Source organism: Athene cunicularia (genome assembly GCF_003259725.1).
Source record: "Athene cunicularia isolate RWA chromosome 8 unlocalized genomic scaffold, athCun1 chr8_part1, whole genome shotgun sequence".
Taxonomy (NCBI): domain Eukaryota; kingdom Metazoa; phylum Chordata; class Aves; order Strigiformes; family Strigidae; genus Athene; species Athene cunicularia.
This window is the reverse complement of record NW_020799109.1, coordinates 31,139,136-31,157,220: the sequence shown is the minus strand read 5'-3', so window position 1 is coordinate 31,157,220 and position 18,085 is coordinate 31,139,136. Positions and strand designations below refer to the sequence as shown.

General features: G+C 39.3%; 1 protein-coding gene across 1 annotated transcript in view; it reads right to left on the bottom strand.

Annotated features, from left to right (window-relative positions):
- COP1 (COP1, E3 ubiquitin ligase) overlaps positions 1-18,085 on the bottom strand; it is a 134,171-nt gene that overhangs the window by 111,050 nt on the left and 5,036 nt on the right. The window contains exons 3-8 of the mRNA XM_026854021.1: positions 18,006-18,080; positions 11,555-11,614; positions 9,991-10,088; positions 8,638-8,702; positions 6,130-6,249; positions 4,089-4,157 (exon numbers count right to left, since the gene is read on the bottom strand). Coding sequence (XP_026709822.1) covers positions 4,089-4,157; positions 6,130-6,249; positions 8,638-8,702; positions 9,991-10,088; positions 11,555-11,614; positions 18,006-18,080 — 487 coding nt within the window. The remainder of the gene's footprint in view (positions 1-4,088; positions 4,158-6,129; positions 6,250-8,637; positions 8,703-9,990; positions 10,089-11,554; positions 11,615-18,005; positions 18,081-18,085) is intronic.

Below are 18,085 nucleotides of genomic sequence, written 5' to 3'. Positions count from 1 at the left end.
CTTAAAGTGACATTATTAGAAAGAAAAAGCCCACAAAAAAAAAAAAGAAGTGACAGCTGCCAAGATAAACATGAATTCATCTAGGAAATATCACCTATATGTTGAACTTGATTTCTGATACTGATCTTCAAGTTCAGTATTGTCCTTCAGTAAGCAATGGTGCTACTTCACAATAGCAAACACTGCCCATCAGGTAGCTAAGCTAATTTGTCCTAAAACATTGTTATATAACTTCATTTGGTGACATTCAAATCCTGACAAGACAATTAGTAAGGCCTCTTTAAGCCATGAATATCAAACTGGGAAGAATTTTTTGTATTAACTGATATTTTCAACTCTCGCAAAGTGTTCAAGAGGAAAGAACATGTGATCATTTAAAAGCAAAAGAAGTTAAACTTGCAGGTATTTATGCAACTCTTTTGCTGATTAAGGATACCGATTAAACTCAGACACTAAAATGAAAAAAGTAGGTGTAGTTTACTGGGGATAACCAAATAATGTAACAGAGTAATAAAAAACATGCAGTAAGAAAAAGCAGAATAATGCACCTAAAGCAACAAATAGGAAAATACAGGGTAATTGATCAAATCATTACTACATGAGAGAGAGAATAGTGATTAAGAAGGATCCCTCACCACTTGCATACGTTACCATCATCCAGATCTGCAGTCGCTGGGGAGCCCTGGTTACAGCGAGGATTTGGAGATTCTGTCCCGGCAAGTGGGAAGTCCTGCACAGCACCTCCACCCATAGGTGAGGCTTCCAAAGACACTGTCAGCAGGTCCAGCCTTATATACGACAGATCAACAAGCCAGCATAGCTGGCAGCTTTGTTTTGAGCAGAAAGTTTCTGGTTTCATTCTCCTGTTGGATTCCATCCAGACCCTGGCCAGGGCTCGGGAGGGGAAACCAAGGGAGTTTCTAACAAGGCCAAATACTTGGGTTCTCAGCCTTGAACAAGGCTAAGAAAGAAAAGTTGGATACATTCTCTCAGCCTTTCATCCTCACTACTGATTATATTCTGTCTAAGCTGCATCTTTTACTAGTGAGTTTATATATTTTGTTAATGACTACATGCTAACTTAGCAGCTTTGGCTCAGGGCTTCTTGTTCAGGCTTCAGTATTTCAATGCTTTAGCACTTTCTACATCAGCATAAGTGGTTGTTATAACCTAGTACAATACCTACTAGCACAATGGTTATCATTTACGAAATACACAGGTTTCATCTATAGGTCAACTCTGGCTTGGGACTGCTGTCCAAGCCTTAGCACTTCAGTAACACAGCTAATGGCATTAAAACTCTGACATGAAAAGATTAATTTTAAGTTACAGGTTGTTGCATTTTGTTCCCCTTGAAAACAGGAATAAAGAAAAGTGTTTACTCGTTAAACTTGACCTTGGAGCCTTGATTTCAATGGAAGAGGCTGCTGGATCAAAAAAATTGGAAAGCATGTATTTAATTAACTGTGTACATATAGCACAGCTGTGTACCTTTCTCTAAGTTTACCTTAGAGACAGCCAAATACCGTGGATAATTGGTACATTTCTTCCCTCCAAAACTATCTGTTACTTTGTTGAAAAAGTATTTTCAAGCTTTAGCCATTTGCTTGCAATTTTTTCAAAGTGTTTTTTCGTTGTACTATCACCAAGTATTTGCTTTTGACACATTGCCATAGCTCAAAAAGAAAACAAAATATATAGGAAAAAGTGTTAGAAAAGGGACTTGCTAATACCTTTGTGCAAAAAAACATGCAGTAAATTTCATCTTGAAAGATCAATGTTCTGAAAAGTTAAAGACATATCAAAACAGAATTTCTAGTAGAAGCTTCTGCAGGTGCTGAACCTCACATTTATCTTCTAGAGAAGTTATGAAAGTGCAAGAAAGAGGCATTTGTCAGAATACTTGACTACAGTAATATTCTGAATTCTTAAGTCTATTGTTTTCTTCTAGTTATGAAACCCCCTCCAATAAACTCAGAAGTTGCTATTTCATGAAGGCAAGAGAAAAAACCCACAAAACCTGAGTGAGGTAAGCAAGGAGGGTTTAACCCCCATTAACCCCTATGGCAAGGACAGAACTGACAGGGCTGCATCAAAGTCTTTTGAGATGCGACAACCTGCATTTCACATTGGAATATAAGGGGTGTTAAGAAGTAACATCAGAGGAAGTCTTGGGAACACATAAGCAGGGACAGAGAGGATCTGAAATAAGCTGTGTCCCAAGAGGCTTCAGGATGTTCCCAAAGCTGTATTTGGAAGACCTGCAGCCAAAATTGAATTTCTTTAGCCTTAAAAGAGATGCTATCCTTGTACGTCATCACTGAAGCCAATGGCAGATGCAGATGAGTTGGGAAAAGTTACCCAGCTGCTGCTAACAGTCAGTGGTGGAACATTGTGCTACAGTATGTTAAAAATCAGAAGATACGCAATTCCCATTCCCTTCATCCTTCTCACTCACCACATGCAAACTAAGTAGGTATCAACAGCCCCTCCTTCTGTGAGAGTTGTTCTATCTCTGCTCCTCCTTTGGTTGAAATTAAGTTATCACTGACTTTAGGGTACTGCCCCAAACACCCCTGCACTTGAATTACCACAGGATTACTTGATGAAGAGCACTGTAGCTAAGCTGTGCGTGAACCTCCTGAACCACCTACTTCTCAACTCACCTTCTAGTCAAAGGGAGCATTACCAGGAAACTTCCCCAATATCTTAATGGTCTCTCAAGCTGCACCAAATCCTGATGGAAGGTGTTTAACAAGTGCTGACAGACAATGGCCAGAGCCTGCCTTAGTTCTGCAGTGAAGATGGGTCAAGCTTCTGAATTTCTCTGCATAATGCTAAATATTATGAATACAAGAAAATTTAAGCAGATATTCTGGAGATTTGAGAGGTTTTTGTAGACTAAGATACCACAAAATAACTTCTACCAGCATTCAAAAAGTGAAAGTTAAAAGATGCCTCAATGGTTTTTAGCAACATGTCTTTACTGCTTAAGGAAAAATTACAGTAATACATATTTCTCCAGTTTTTCCAACCCTGAAGGATCAGACAAGTAGCATGCTTCATACTGAACAGAATCAGAAGTGAAAGCATGCCATTTTGTCTTCATATTTGGTACATCAGAGAAGATATTGGCTCTCACATTTTCCTTTGATATTCAGGTATTCTAATAAACAGTATTCTCATTACTTACTATGCCTAAACTAGTAGGTCTCATACTCTACAAATGCAACTTGATCTTGGACTCAGTCTTCCTCTTTGGTTAGTTCCTCTTCACTACCATCATTGGTTCTGGTAAGAAGGCCATGGATATCTGTTGGTGGACAGATACTAAAGAACTTGCTTTGGGATGACTCCATAACCAGACCCTCAACACATTTTGGACAAGACTCCTTACACCCATCACCTTTACATGGTTCAAGTCTGACCTTTCAGTCACACTGATGGGTCTTGTGTTCACATCTTTTATTAGAAGCTATGACCTCCAAGAAAGCTTATCCTTCTGCTGCCTTCACAACCATTTTTCTAGGTTTCTGGGATATTTCTGGTGTTATGGTTTATGCACAGCATGACATTATAAATGCTAAGTCCCAAACCATGAAAAACTGTGCATGTGATTATGGAACCCTCTCACATTCCTTGACACTCATTTTGGAGACAAACAAGGGAAGTGCACAGAATATTCATTCTTTTATGACACAGTGTTAATCATGGCATTTAATACACTAAATTAAAAAATTGGAGAGTGACAACGATTTCACTCCTTCCCCACCTTTCAGTTTTCCCATCACAGAAAAAAAAAAATCAATCTTGTTTCAAGAATTTAATGTACATTTACATCAAGGAAGCTCTAACTTTCCACATCCTTCACAGTGTGAGACAAAAAGGCAAGTGATTAAAAATTGAAGCTGCTACATATAAAGAGATTAATTTTCTTCAAAACCATGTCCTCTGCCTAGGATTTCCCCAAACACACCTTGCTGCCCTCTTTGCAGAGATAATGCCTGGCTAACACATCACTTAAATAGAAATGAACTGGTAGAAAGCAGCAGGCAACACCTCACCCACTGAAACACAAAGCAAGTTACCTCTCGTTTGTTTCTCCTGGCAACTTTGAGAAATTCCATAAGGATCTGCAATTGGGCAGCATGGGACTCCTGTAACACAGTAAATAACCAAGTGTGACTCCTCCATATACATTAAGAGAAACAGCTTTTTTAATTTATACACAGAAATCCATACTTAGCTAAATGAAAGCTGTTTGTGCTATGAGGAAGAGAAAATAGCTTAAGGCAGTTTTAAGAATGGGTAGTTTTACTTTGCCTCACATTTTAAGGTTTTGTTTGGCTCACAACAAGTTTTTACATGAAGGCAGAAATCACTGTAACAGCTCTTGTTTGTTTACTACTGAAGACTTACTAATAACTTGAAATGCTTTTCATTTTTTTGCCTATTGCATCTGAAATTGGTTTTAGAATACAGATTCCTCACAGACTCATCTTCTACCCAGGAAGATCATTAGCATTCACTTTGTAATTAACACACAAAAGCATTAAATATTTATATTAAAAAAATCTCCCCACAAAATTAACAATTATGTTTATATAAAGAGATTACTGCTGAAGATTTCTCCACAGTCAAAAATAAAATCACTGATGCAACTGAAACATCCTTTTCCAGTCTTTCCATAACAGATCATTTACATCAGCAATAAGCTTAGTATTTTCACACAAATTGGCCAAAGTCCTGACAGGGCAAGATAAGAGAAGCACAAGGGAAAAGAAGAATAAAACCTGTATTCCAGCATTAATAGAGCCCTAATCCTATCCCATCATTCTGGGACTTACTTTCTTAATTTACTAAAATATTATTAAAGGACTGAAAATACACTCAAAAAGGATCAAGGCATAGAAGCATGCAGAATTAAAGGCAGATGAGACAGTAAAAGTGAAGAGATTAGGATGTCAGACTACTACTTTTCTAAGAATATTTTCTTCCCCTCCCTGTAATAATGAAAGTGAAGCAAGTAAAGCTAGAAAGGTAAAGTGTATTTAATCATTAAGTGTCAGGTGTCGTTTTCGTTTTGTTTATCCTTAAAGATATTCCTGCTCACAAGCACCCATACACTCAGTTCTGGGCCGCCTTTGTTTCAGATTTGTCACAAACAAAAAGGCTTGAGAAAAAAAAGGGGTCTTTACTCTGAAGTTAGGAACCAAACTCCCACCATACCTTCACTGAAACAATAAAAGCATTATGTACAAATCCCCATGCAATAAAGTAACATAGCAGTTTTGCTAGTAGTCAGTAAATGTATTTTTGGGTTACTTTCCTTCCATCAGAACCACAAGTTGTGTAAATACAGATTCTGCAAGAGCAAATAAGACAAGACATTCCCAATACAGCTTTTCCTCACCTGTTTTAAAGCACCACAGAAATCCAGCCTCCTACCCAAAGTTCACTAGGCCAAATGTCTAATCCAGTTTAATTTAGTAGGTCTGGCTCTCATAGCTGGAAAATGGTCACTTGAGACCAACAGCATGGAATGGCCAAGTACATAAGAACTATCCCAAATCAACTACATTTCAGTCAATCATAGGAACAGCTTCCTTCATACTATATAAATCTTAAAGCCAACCTCATAAACAAGACATCTGAACTTTTCTTTCAAGCATTAAATATTAAAAAAGGTCTTCAGGAGTGGCAGCCATTCAGGTTCTTTCAGTTCCAGTAGAAACTAAAAGGTGTAATTTTTTTCCACATGTTGAGTTTATTTCTTAACCTCTATTTTTGACAACTTCATGCTTGTTACTAAGAAAGATTTGATATTTACTTGTGCAAGAGTCATTTAGCAAACATCTTCATGTGTATGTCTGTTCTGCTAGCCACTTTCTCTTTTCCATTTTCCCCTGTTTGTTTACACAAGCCTGGCAGCAGCAACACTGGAAGCAGTTGAAATGTCAGTTTGCTACAACAAAGGTCAGTGAGATAGCCAACTTTTCAACACCAAAATGCAAGGGAAAATTCTGAGCAATTAATTTGGCAACAGAATCTTACTTCAAGAAGATAAAAGTGTGAAAAGAAAAAACTGCTAACTAGACAGTGTTCATTTAAATAAGAGAAATTTCTTACTGCTTCCAACTGCTTCTTCTTTTGCACCAGCAGCTCCAGCATCAGGTTCACATTGGCCAAGTCAAGATTGTCTTGATCAGTCCCCAACAAATCTTGAATTATCTGCCACCTATGGCCATTCTAGAAAGAGAATTAAAAAAAATGTTGGAGAGACAGCAAATACAAGCTGTCCAGGGCTTTATCCAACAACAGATATTAAAAGCAACGCCACAGTATTTCCCTTTGTAAAAGTTTCAAAACAATTTTCAGGATTCAGAACTCCCAATTCTCCCACATGTACGGGATATAGCTCTATCCTACTGTGTAACTGCTTATCTTATTTGGAAGCTATTTGCAGTTTATGAGAGCATAGCTGTTGCTGCTAGGAAGAGATTATTTCACAGCCACAACTTTATCTGTTTTGTGCCCTAGTTCTGAGAACATGTTTCTATGGGGAGAAAGAAAAAAAAACATGTTTATCCAAGCTTAGTTGGATTACATCTATCTGAAATACTGTTAAGTGGCAATACCTTTTAACTTTTTGAAGCGAGTAATAGGTAAAGCCCTCATTGCTAAATTCAAATGGAAGGAGGTTATTTTTCCTATCCTCACCTCCCACACTACTTCTCTTAAGAATATTTTAATGGGAAATGTGGAAGAAGGGGACAGAGCTCATCATGGTGATAATCTCATTCCACCCATTACAGCTGAGAAGGACTCCTCAGAGAGCCAGCACACTACCATGTAGCCCATTCTTCCCTACAGACTGTTTGCTTTTCTCTTTGTCAACAAAAAAGTAAAAATATGTATCTTTAAGCACAGGAAAACCTGAATAATAGGTTAAGGCTAATACAGCCTTACATCAAAAAGCCTCAGGAACCAACAGGAGCAGCCGAAAGGTCTTTAGACCTTGTAAGAAACAAAACTGGATTAAAAAAAATCCTGCCCTATAAACACTATAACACTAGATCTAGATATTTAAATTTGCACGAACTAGAAATGCCATCCAGTCTAAACCAGACGTTTTTTCAGAAGTTTTTGCTTATTTGTATTGATTAGATTAATAAAAATATGTAACATCCATAGAGAATACACAACATTGTACAGAACTCTCAACAGAACCTGTGGAAACCACATAGGCAAAAACTCCATTACTACCTAGAACAACTGGAAAAAAATTACTGACTGCAAGTCAACAGGATTTGAGACAAACTTCAACATACTAATGTATGAGTTGAATGTACTACTGCTAAACTATTCAGAAAGCTTCAAAGTTGCCTTAACAAATCCATGGCCAAGATATAGTGCATTTGCTGCAACCTGTCTTGAATGACTCCTCTTTAATACCAAGAGTAATACAAGAGGAGAACAGGGACATTAAGGAGCTGGTACAACTGCAAGGTTTCTCTTTAGAGATGTTGGTAGTTTTTTATTTGCTGCCAAAATGTAGACACAACACTTTGGGGCATGAAATCATGGTAGATTTCCACTTACTGATACATATCTCACATAGATGCATCTATGGGCATAGTTTCTAAAAGTGTGTTATGAGAAAGAATAGAATCAATTTCCAAGAAGTTACCATACATGCCTTCATGTCACTTGTGTGCATTTTAACCCAGATATGGTTCATCCATATTTGATGAATATGGTATATGCATATTTTATATTGAATATAAAAAACCTTACTGTGAGTAAAACAATGAATCCTTATAGCATGCTCTTTTTAAAGCATACAACTGCTGAAAGCATTAGTTTCTGCACAGTCCCTAAACTAATAACACTTAATAAAGAGGGAGGTGTTTTAACTGACAAAACCAGGGGCTCCATGTTTTCTAACCTTACTTTGCAATCTTATTCATAAATTATAGAAGCCAAGGAAGGAAGCAAGCTAGATATACCAAGACAAATATGCAAGTTTCCTGGTTAATGTCATATTCTTTATCTTAATGTACAAGAGCATCCACTGATGCACTGTTTTCATGAACTGCAAACGGAGATCATGCTCTGATTTTGGGACACAGCAAGTCTAGAAGATATCCAGGCAGTTTTATCTGGGATCAGAGCCAGAACACCAGTACTCTGAACACATCCTTCTCCCTCTAGTGGCTGCTATTAGCCTTCCACCAACTTCCCTGCAGAATACAGCTTCTTGCACATGATCAGGCAAGCCCATGGCACTTCTAATCATCCATTATGCTTATTGTAACTAATTTCCAACACTGAATGAAAATTATTAGCTTTAAACAAGTGTGCTTCCATGGGTAGTTTCCCAGGTTATACTCAATGCATATCGCACTCAGCTATGCTAACGCAGCTTGCCTCTGCACATATAACACTGGCAGGAAGAATGAGAGTTAACAAGGTTGAAGGGATCTAGTGCGACTGATATTGGCTTCATTCCCTCATAAACCTAGTTAAAGCACCCACTCAACAGTATAATTTCTTCTAAATTAAGCTACAATACAATTGCTGTACTGAACCATTAAATAAAATAGAAAGAAAGTTGGAACATACGGTGCTACTCACTGAATGGTCCAGTTTGAGTCTTTTCTCCTCAGATCTTTGCTTCTGTTTAAGAATAAGTTCATTGACTAAAAAACAAAGATGTCAGAGAAGAGATGGATTTAAAGTTCACAAAATAAGTATGAAGAATTCTACCTTAATATTTTTACTTTAATAGTTCCATGGTAAGTTTATCAGTAATTAAGAGTAAACATCTTGATTTTTTTCCTTGATTTTTTAAAGTGTATAAAGATTTTATAAAAATTCATCAACAAATACAATGCCTATACATTCCCCAAGCTGCTTCAATTCCTTTTTCTAAGCACCCATGATTCCCTGACCAAGTTTTTCAATTCCAAGGCAGTACAACACAGAACATTAATTACTACAGGCCAAAACCAAGCACAGTTGAAGAGAACAACTTCTTGCTTTAATCACTATGTGCACTTCTAAAGATATATTTTTGCTGCAGTTTTATTTCACACCAATTTAATGAACAGTACAAAGGGAGAAAGATAATCTCAACCCTTTGCACACACATGTATAAGTTCTTCCCTGTCCAACACAGACCTCTAACCCCTGAACATAGGTGTATAGAAGCAGTGTTCGTTGGCCTAATGTACTCCAAGGCCTCCCTCAGCACCAGCTTTGGCACAGCATGCTTGAGTCTAAACCATGATGCCCATTTCTGAAGTATTCCTTGGCTACTGTGGCTTTTAATCTACTTACTCTTAAATGGGTATCCAAGAACATGAAAACACAATTTAATTTTGATATTTTACACTGCAATGTGTTTCCTTTGATCTCTTCTCCCTATAATGAATTTTTAAATTCTATTTCCACTTAAGAACATTTCTCTCCTGTTTAAGCAGCTATCAATTAGGACTGCACATACATATGTGTATTAGTTTTTTCTGTATGTAATTTACACACATACATACATCACAAGGATGTCACTGCAGTAGCCAAAATAGAACAATATGTAATTCAGTCTCCATCCCTTCAGCATCCATGCTTTGTTAACAGGGCATGTTCTTGATTATTAAACAGACAATAGTGCAAGAAAACAAAAGTAAATAAAAGGATTCAAATCTAGCCATCAGAAAAACATCTTCATTTTGCTTTTCTTCATATGCAAACAGCAGCAAGTCAGTCTCACTACTATAACTCAGCATACAGAACTGCTGGAGGCAGTGGGGTGTTAGTGATTTATACTACTAACCACTTTTTTTTTTTTTAATAAAAACCACAGTTGACTAAAGGGCTGATATTTGGATTTTATTTTCAATATCCAGAAGCTGGTTATTCATAGGACAAGTTTACAAGTGCCTGACTTCTTTAACAACTGTTTCTCATGCAAACAAGCCTAGAGCTCACCTAAGAAGTTAGGATAAAGATGATCTATGTTGTCCACAACATAGTTGCATTTAGGACATCTGTTATTGTCCTCCAAGCTCTGGTGAATACATTTATAGCTGTTTAGAAACAAAGAAACAAAACAAGTGAGCAAACATGAAGGAAAAAAACATAAGCATAAGGTAAATAATATCAGACTTAGACAATGTGTACTCTGTGTTGCCAAGATCCTACAGTGGAATCAAGATGTTCCAGTATTAACACAGAGCATGCTATAGCACAAAACCAGCAAAGTTTCTTGGCAAGGATTACAAAAGGCATTTAAGTACTTCAGTCTTATTTCCCTGAGGATTGTGGCAATGTGGATACTTCAGCCATGCTTCCATCTGAAATTCATGCACTCCCCTTCCACAGGTAGAGCTAAAAAAACAGACTGCATTATTCAGAAGCTACTCTTCTAGATTAGCCAAATATTTAGCAGGTGACAGTAAAAGCTATTGTGCTTTCTGAGTAATTGAGCACAGAGCAAACACCTTCAACTCCTCACATTTCCCCCACCCCTGGCTGTTCTCACCAGAAGCTACTGGAGGTGTGCTCTGTTGAACTGTTAGCTATTTGAGGGACAGAGTAAACTACCAGATGCACTTCAGCATCAGGTTTAAGCATGTTGCTAAGAACCCATCTTGATGTCAACTGCTGGTAGAGACATGTGACAACATATCTCTCTGTTCTTTCTAAATATATCTGAATGCTTCTCGTCTTGGACTTTTAAATAAAGTTACAGATCACAGGAATGAAGTGCATAGAGGGTGCAAACCAGCTGTTATCTTACCTGTTGCAGGTCAAAACATTTCTGAAAGTTAACTGAATCTGCTGCTTGAAGTATTTTATGCTAAAGTACTACTTCTTGTTAAAGGTAGGCCATTTATTTCTAGGTAACAAACATCCTAAGAGTATAATGTACACAGAACATCAACACATCACGGTTCAACATTTATTCAAATCCCTAGTTGAGAGCAGGAGCTAGTTCCACACCTGCCCCTGGAGGGTTCTTGTACGTCTTCACAAAATACTTGCTCCTTATGACAGCCAGGGATAACACACTGAAAAAATAAGTGAACCTTGGGCCAATTCAATACAACAGAAACAAGCTTGAGTGCATCCTCTGTTAAAGTTTAAGAGAATTGCAATAGACAATGTGCAAGCCACTTCAAACCGTACAGTCTTCCACAAAGGCAAGGAGCAACCTCCCAACACCAACACTCACTCCCATGACCTCTACAGATACAGAACCAAGATAAACTGACAAACTGTTCTGACTGGGTACTGGATGCTACCAGCAGTTTATGACCACTGTACTTCTTTACAGAGGAAATAGTGTTTAAAACAATGTTGTGTCACCATAAGACAACTTTTTAAAATTTAACTGGTACCAACCTTTTAAAATTTTATTTCAACTTTTCTTCAGTTCAGGGACAGAAGACAGAAAAGTTAAGAATAATATGGGAGGAGAGGGATTCACAGCAACATCAGTCCACACACTGTGAGAGACATTGTATTATACAAAAAAAACCAACCAGCTTACCAGAAGCTGTGTCCACATTTTGTCATGTAGGCTTCTTCAATCATATCAAAACAGATGGGGCTGAAAACAAAACAAATACAAATCACAACTATGTCTATGTTAAAAAAAGGACAGAAAACATTATTAATTCAGAACAGCTACCTAATCACGCTGAGGTAGTATTTTCTATTTGTAAAATGAAAGAGGACACACAAGTGCAACAGCAACCAGGCAGTACAAAGATCAAAAGGGTAAACAACAGGTCATCCAGTTCAGAATGATATTGCAGTTTGCTACAACTCTAAGCTTTCAACATATGAAAACCACCCAAAGCCGGAGTATCTTCAAACAAGGTTTCAGAACATCCTAACTATCTGTACTAAGTCTCAAGTGAAATGTAAAAAATTTTACATGAACAGACATAAGGTATTTATAAATGACACCAAAATTAGTTTATCCTTCATTTCTTCAGCCAACAACTATCTATAATTTTTTAAAATTGCAAATAGGCAGAGCAGAACAGAAATAGTAACAATGTCACAAGAACAACTAATCAGCAGGATGAGAAGGTGTCTGCAAGGGGTTGTGCCTGCAGAGCACTGTTGGGCAGCAGCAGGGCTGAGGTTGCTGAAGAGCATGATGAAGGTACAGCACAACCGAATGAGGGAACCAGCAGTCAAGCACGGCATTACAAAAATCAAAGGAGATGACAGGAAAGGGAGAATATGAGACTGTTCATAAGGAAGACATAGGAATGAAAACAGAAACAAAGGCACTGAGTTTTCTTCCCAAGACTAGTTAGTGACCAAAGTACATCCATCTCATCTCTCCAGGAGGGATCACCAAGAACCAAGCAGGAGCTGAAGAGAAGGATGTGCAAGCAAGCAGTGCTCCAGGGGAACCTGAGTAAGACAAGCGAGTCAGGAATTCATTGAGATGGGTTGTGGAAGAAATCTGTCTCATCATCAAGTGGCTGTGACATGTTTGAAAGGAAAATTAAACACAAGTGAAAGCAGAGAAGAGCTGCATCTTATTTCCAGTGACTCCTACGGCTGCTATCCCTGATAGCTGGTAAAATATGCTGTCACATACACACCCATCTTCAGGTCTCAGACAGCTAACCAGTGAGATGCTGTGGACAGCAATGTCACAATTCTGCACATAACACGTATCAGCTGTGTCACTAGCTTCACCTTGCTTTCAAGGCCTTAAGAGATCCAAACGCTCTCTGCTCACTCCCACAAATCCACACCAATCTCAGTTCAGAGAGGTTTTCACCAGCAGTTTTCTTCAGAGACAGCCTCTTCCCACCTCCTGACAAGAAGGCAGTTCCCACAGAACAAGCTGTTAATAAACTGCTAACAACTTTTGAAAAGTAACAATCTTTCTGAATTAAAGATCAAAAACTCAGATCAGACTGAAAAAAGCAATGCTTGGCAGAGTAAGGGAAGGGAGCACCTCAATTTCTCCCCTTGTTAGCACTGCATAGAAGTAATTTCCCCTTTCTGTCATCCATTCTAGAGGATACTAACATTTGTTACCCCATTAGGCATTTAAAAACAGAAAAGAGGGAATACCTCTTAAATACTTTTTTTAAAACCCGTAGAAGGTAAGTTGCAGCCTCTGCCAGTGCAATCCCCCTCTGAATCACCAAACTGGAAAACATAGATGCTTTGAAAGGTTTGTCCAACCTCACATACAAACCAGGTCATCTTAAATATTCCACTAAGTTGTCTGTATAAGCACAATGTCAAGGCAAACAAATCAAACCATAATGCTACTCTGAGACACCTCAAAAAAAGCCTCAAAAGTAAAACACCTCTTCCTGCCTGACAGACCCTTTTCTGCACATCATCTGTATTTAGTAGCACCAACTGCAAGTCACTGTTTCCGAGTTAGAAACTATTTAGTTTCAAGGCACTGTTTAGTCAGATTAAATTATGACCAAACAGCCTACAAGGGTGGATTAATAAAGAGGAGAATTAAGCATCTTTGTATTCTATTAGCTGGCCTCTAAAAAAGAGAGTCAAAGACTTATATGAGAGTCTGGGGCTGTTTTCTCCCCACTGGTGATGAACAGCTTAAGTTCTTTGCCGCCTTCTAGCCATGCTGCATAACACAGACCCACTCCCGTCCCACTCTCACTAAAAACTGCTATTTCCCACAGGGCCAAATGTGTTCCTTCCAGCATGCTCCTAATGCCCTGCCTCCAAGAAGTACAACAATCAACAAGGATGTAATGCTCCTCCATCTGCAACAGGACATCACAAATTAGAGCTAAAATAGAAAGATTACCTCCTAACATGACAATCAACCAAGACCACTGTTCCCAAACATATTCGTCATACTACCAGTTTGATTAGAGAACCGACAGAGCCAAAATAGTTGAGAAAAAGCAATCAGAACCAGCAAACATAGCTATTCAGTGCCAGGGTCATCATTAACAGAGCCTGAAGTTTCCATTAAGAACTGTTTCCCCTGAAATGCTCACTGATTTACAAGTGGAAGTAAAATTGATGTCTTTTAATGCTTGCTGAAGCCAAGCTGGCTGTAACACAGGAAAACTGCTATGCACCAGTTGTTTTAAGTTAATCTAACACAGAGGGAAAGTTCAGAAAGCAGTGGCGTGATGGAGACTTGAGACACACTACAGCTTGTAGCATACACTAAAACTGAGAAGCACAGGTATGGTGAAATCAAGGCTTCTCTGCATGAGATATCTGTCTTAAGTAGCAGAGCCAGGTAAAAAGGATGCAGATTACTTCAGCAAGCCAAAAATGTCACTGATCTTTACCAGATTCTGATGCTTTATTTACTAAGCAGTTTTTATCCAGCACTGCAAAGGCTTACCATTCTTTCACTATGGGATAGACCTCAAACATTCTTTAAGTCTTTTTAACCACATTCATGACTAAATTTTGCCAGCTGTTTTCAAGGCACATCAAGAGTGCTACTGTCATGCTGCTGCTACAAACACACCTGGCTGAAGTAGTCACTATAAAATTCAAACACATTTCAAATTTCCTTCTGCTCTGCAGCAAACAAGACCCATTACAGTTTCTCCCTTCTATTCTGCTCCTCTTTGGTCTAAGCAGAGAGCAGGACTTGCTGCTGGCTCTGCCCTTCATGTGGAAGGTGTCGAGGTTAAAGATCACCACCATTACTACCTACTCAATATGAAGCTCCAATATAACAATAGATTATAAAGTCATCATTATGCATGGTATGTAAACAGCTCACTGTTTTTTAGTTTGTGACCTCCAGGGTCAATTTGCACTTTTCCTCACTAAAGGGGTTTGCAGATCACAAATAAGTGAACAACTACACTCAGCCCAGGCCTGGAATTAACAGATAACCACCCCAGAAAATAACTGCTTTTAAAAACCCATGAACCTGCAAGTGCACCTTTAAACATGGCACACAACCCTTCTCACACCTGAGTTTGCTGAGTGTACCTCTCCAGGTCAGTATGCAACATCCTCTCTTCCATATGTCTATTTATGGCAGAGCTCAGAAACACATACTGGTATGAAGCAGCCACTGAAGAGACAGTCTACAGTGAGATCCTCTCCATCCAGGTAAGAAAGCAGATAGTAACTCTTTTTAAAAGAGGTTTAGTCAACCACTGATTGGGAGGGCTAACATAACGCCAAGGAAAACTTAAGCAATTACATTGCTGGACAAGAGAAAAATCTTCTGATTAGAGGACTGCCTTTCAGATACTCTCCAGGCAAGTGGAAAGAGGCCTGGCTGCAGGTACAGCACAAACTTATCTTTAAATTCTACATCCTGAACCAAGAGAAACAAAGTTTCCCCTTTTATAATAAAGTTGTTCACTAAGTCAGAACTGTTTGCTTTCCTGACTAGAGTTACATACTTCCAAGCAGAAGCTGATACATACCACAAATGGTACACACTCGCAACCTCCTGAGAATACACTTGGTAAACATTTCACAACCTAAACTAGCAACATATACCAACATCTGCGTTAAAACCTAGGCCTCACATCACTGAGGCAGCACGTTCAGAAGACAGGCAGGGAGGCTGCACACATTAACACTATTTACAGAATTTCCATTTGCACCTTGACATTCAAAACTGACTCAAACTTCTTTACACTCTCACCTTCAGTCTGGTACAGGCAGAATCCCCCCCTGAATTTACAGCTGTTGCTCTCAGCAATTCACAGCCCATGTTCAGAAAAATAACCTATTGTTCCCTACAGCTGGCATAATCTTGAAAGCATCCTTACAAAAAAAAAAAAAAAGCGCATATAGAAAACTTCTGCTTCTCACACTGAGATGTCCAAAACTTCTTTAAATCAATTATTTATAACTGCACATGCATATACACCTGTCATCTTAGATATTGCTCAGAATCTCAGAGTTGCCCAGTTAAGTTTATTTCCGTACTGCATAACTGTATTGCTAACTCAAAAGATAGGAATACTATAATTTGAAGCTAGAGTTAATAAGCAAGAACAAGTCTTACAGCTCACAAATACACAGCAGTGAAGAATCCAGGTAAGTTAACTATAATCGTTGCCTCCTCTTAAAGCTTCCAACCTGCAGTTCCATATCCCCAATGTTGCTCTTGTAAATACCAAGAGAAGAGGGACAAGAAAAGACATTTGGACCTGATTACTACCCAGTCAACTTTTCCCTCTCACTTGTTTAACCAGCAGCACTCCTCATTGAGAAGAAAGAAGCTAATTACATGTTCTCAAAGCATGCACAGTACTTGCCTGCAAGAAAATAACAAACACAAACAAGAAAAAGCAAGAAACAAACCAAGAAACTCTGATTTTTTTGAACCTTCTTAAAAATACTTCAACTGGCCTACAAACTTGTTATGGGTGTAACTTCCCTTCAAACACCTTTTCTACAAGAGGCAAGCAAACAGACAATGACAGCTGACTAGAAAGGGATGGGGAATGATGGTTGCAGACCACTACTGCTAGAGTATAACTCTAGAGGGAACAGAGGGGCATGGGCCTTTGCAATTGCATTATCCCCCACAACCAGAAAACCTATGAGCAAGAGCAGGACAGCTATCTCCCACACCAAGTGCCCTTAAATCCACGTAACATGGCCTAAAGCTTTCAGCCAGAGTAGGACTTCAGCTGATTACAGATGTCCTCTCATCTAAATTCTCATACTGAGCAAACCACTACTTGCAGTAATAAGCAGTATTTTTTGATTATTACTTATTACTAGTAAGAAGTACTTACTATTTTTTCTGCCCCTGACTTCTTAGCAGCTTCAGATTCTCACTTCAGCAGCACAGGTATTTCCTATCTACTCTGTTACACAGTTTACAAAGCTGTAAAATCAAGTCTACAGGTTTTTGAGATAATATCTGTACTGTGGAGATGCCAAACAGCCAACTGTCACCTGTCAGAGCTCTCAAAGTCATCTTGGAAGCTGTGGCTCATTTATCTTCCTCTTTTTTCCTCTCCTTTCAGATACACCACTTTCCTACAACTCAAGCTTTTTTCCAGTATCTCTTCACTTGTTTGCCTCTCTCTGATGTGAACACTTACCACTTACTTTCTTTTCTCACTTTTTAGTACAGTCAACCAGCTATAAAAAAAATCTACTCCTTATGTCAGGAGGTTTGAAACCTATTAGCAATGGGCTCTCTTTAAAAGTGCAAACTACCAACAGTTCCCAAAACACACATTGCAGAGGCCCTTCATCTACCACTTCTTCTGGGATATGAGGTGCAGCTTTGGCCAAACATTAGAAGGACGGCATCTGAATGGCTTCAAGAAAAGTCTTTATCCCATCATAGCTGAAGTTTCCCACTCATCTGCTTTTAGGTGTCAGACTGACACAAACCTTACTGCTGTTTCAACCTAGCCAACCTTTCCCTGTGAGGGATGCAAGCACATGCCAGCTTTCCTGGATCTGTCAACCACCATGAGACTCCTTGGATCCCCATCATCAGGAGCACAAACTCCTCTGCTAGCTCTTCTTCCCGAGGTCAGAGCAGGACATGACGAAGGCTCCAGAGGAGTCACCTCACCCTCCGGAGGCCAGAGCCCCGCCAGCCCCTGCTGAGGCTACACGGCCCGGGAAAACAGGACATTTGCTTGCAATGTCAACACCTTATGAGGAAACACCACGGGTTGCAGGTCCTTTCCGGTAAGTTGAGCTGCTCCAGAGCGTACCCAAGGAGGAACCTGCTAGGAATAACCTGATTTTGCTTAAAAACACCGAAGGTGAAAGCAACACAGGGCCAAAAAGCAGACATAGCTACAACGCAGGGGGAGGGAACCCAAAGCCTAACCCCTCGAAGGCAATTAGATGCACCAACGTCTCTTTCCCCTCAGAGCCCCGGAGGTGCCACTGCCGGCTGCTCCGTCCTACCGCCGGTATTTCACACCCCCCGGGCCTCCCGCCGGCATGGCGGCGCCCCGGCTTCCCTCAGAGGAGCAGCGGGTGCCGCCACCGCGATATATCACACTCACCAGACAAAATCGTTGCTCTTGTCCTCGTAGGAGTTGATGAGCCCGTTGCAGAGCGGGGTGAGCAGCGGCCTCTTCCTGCT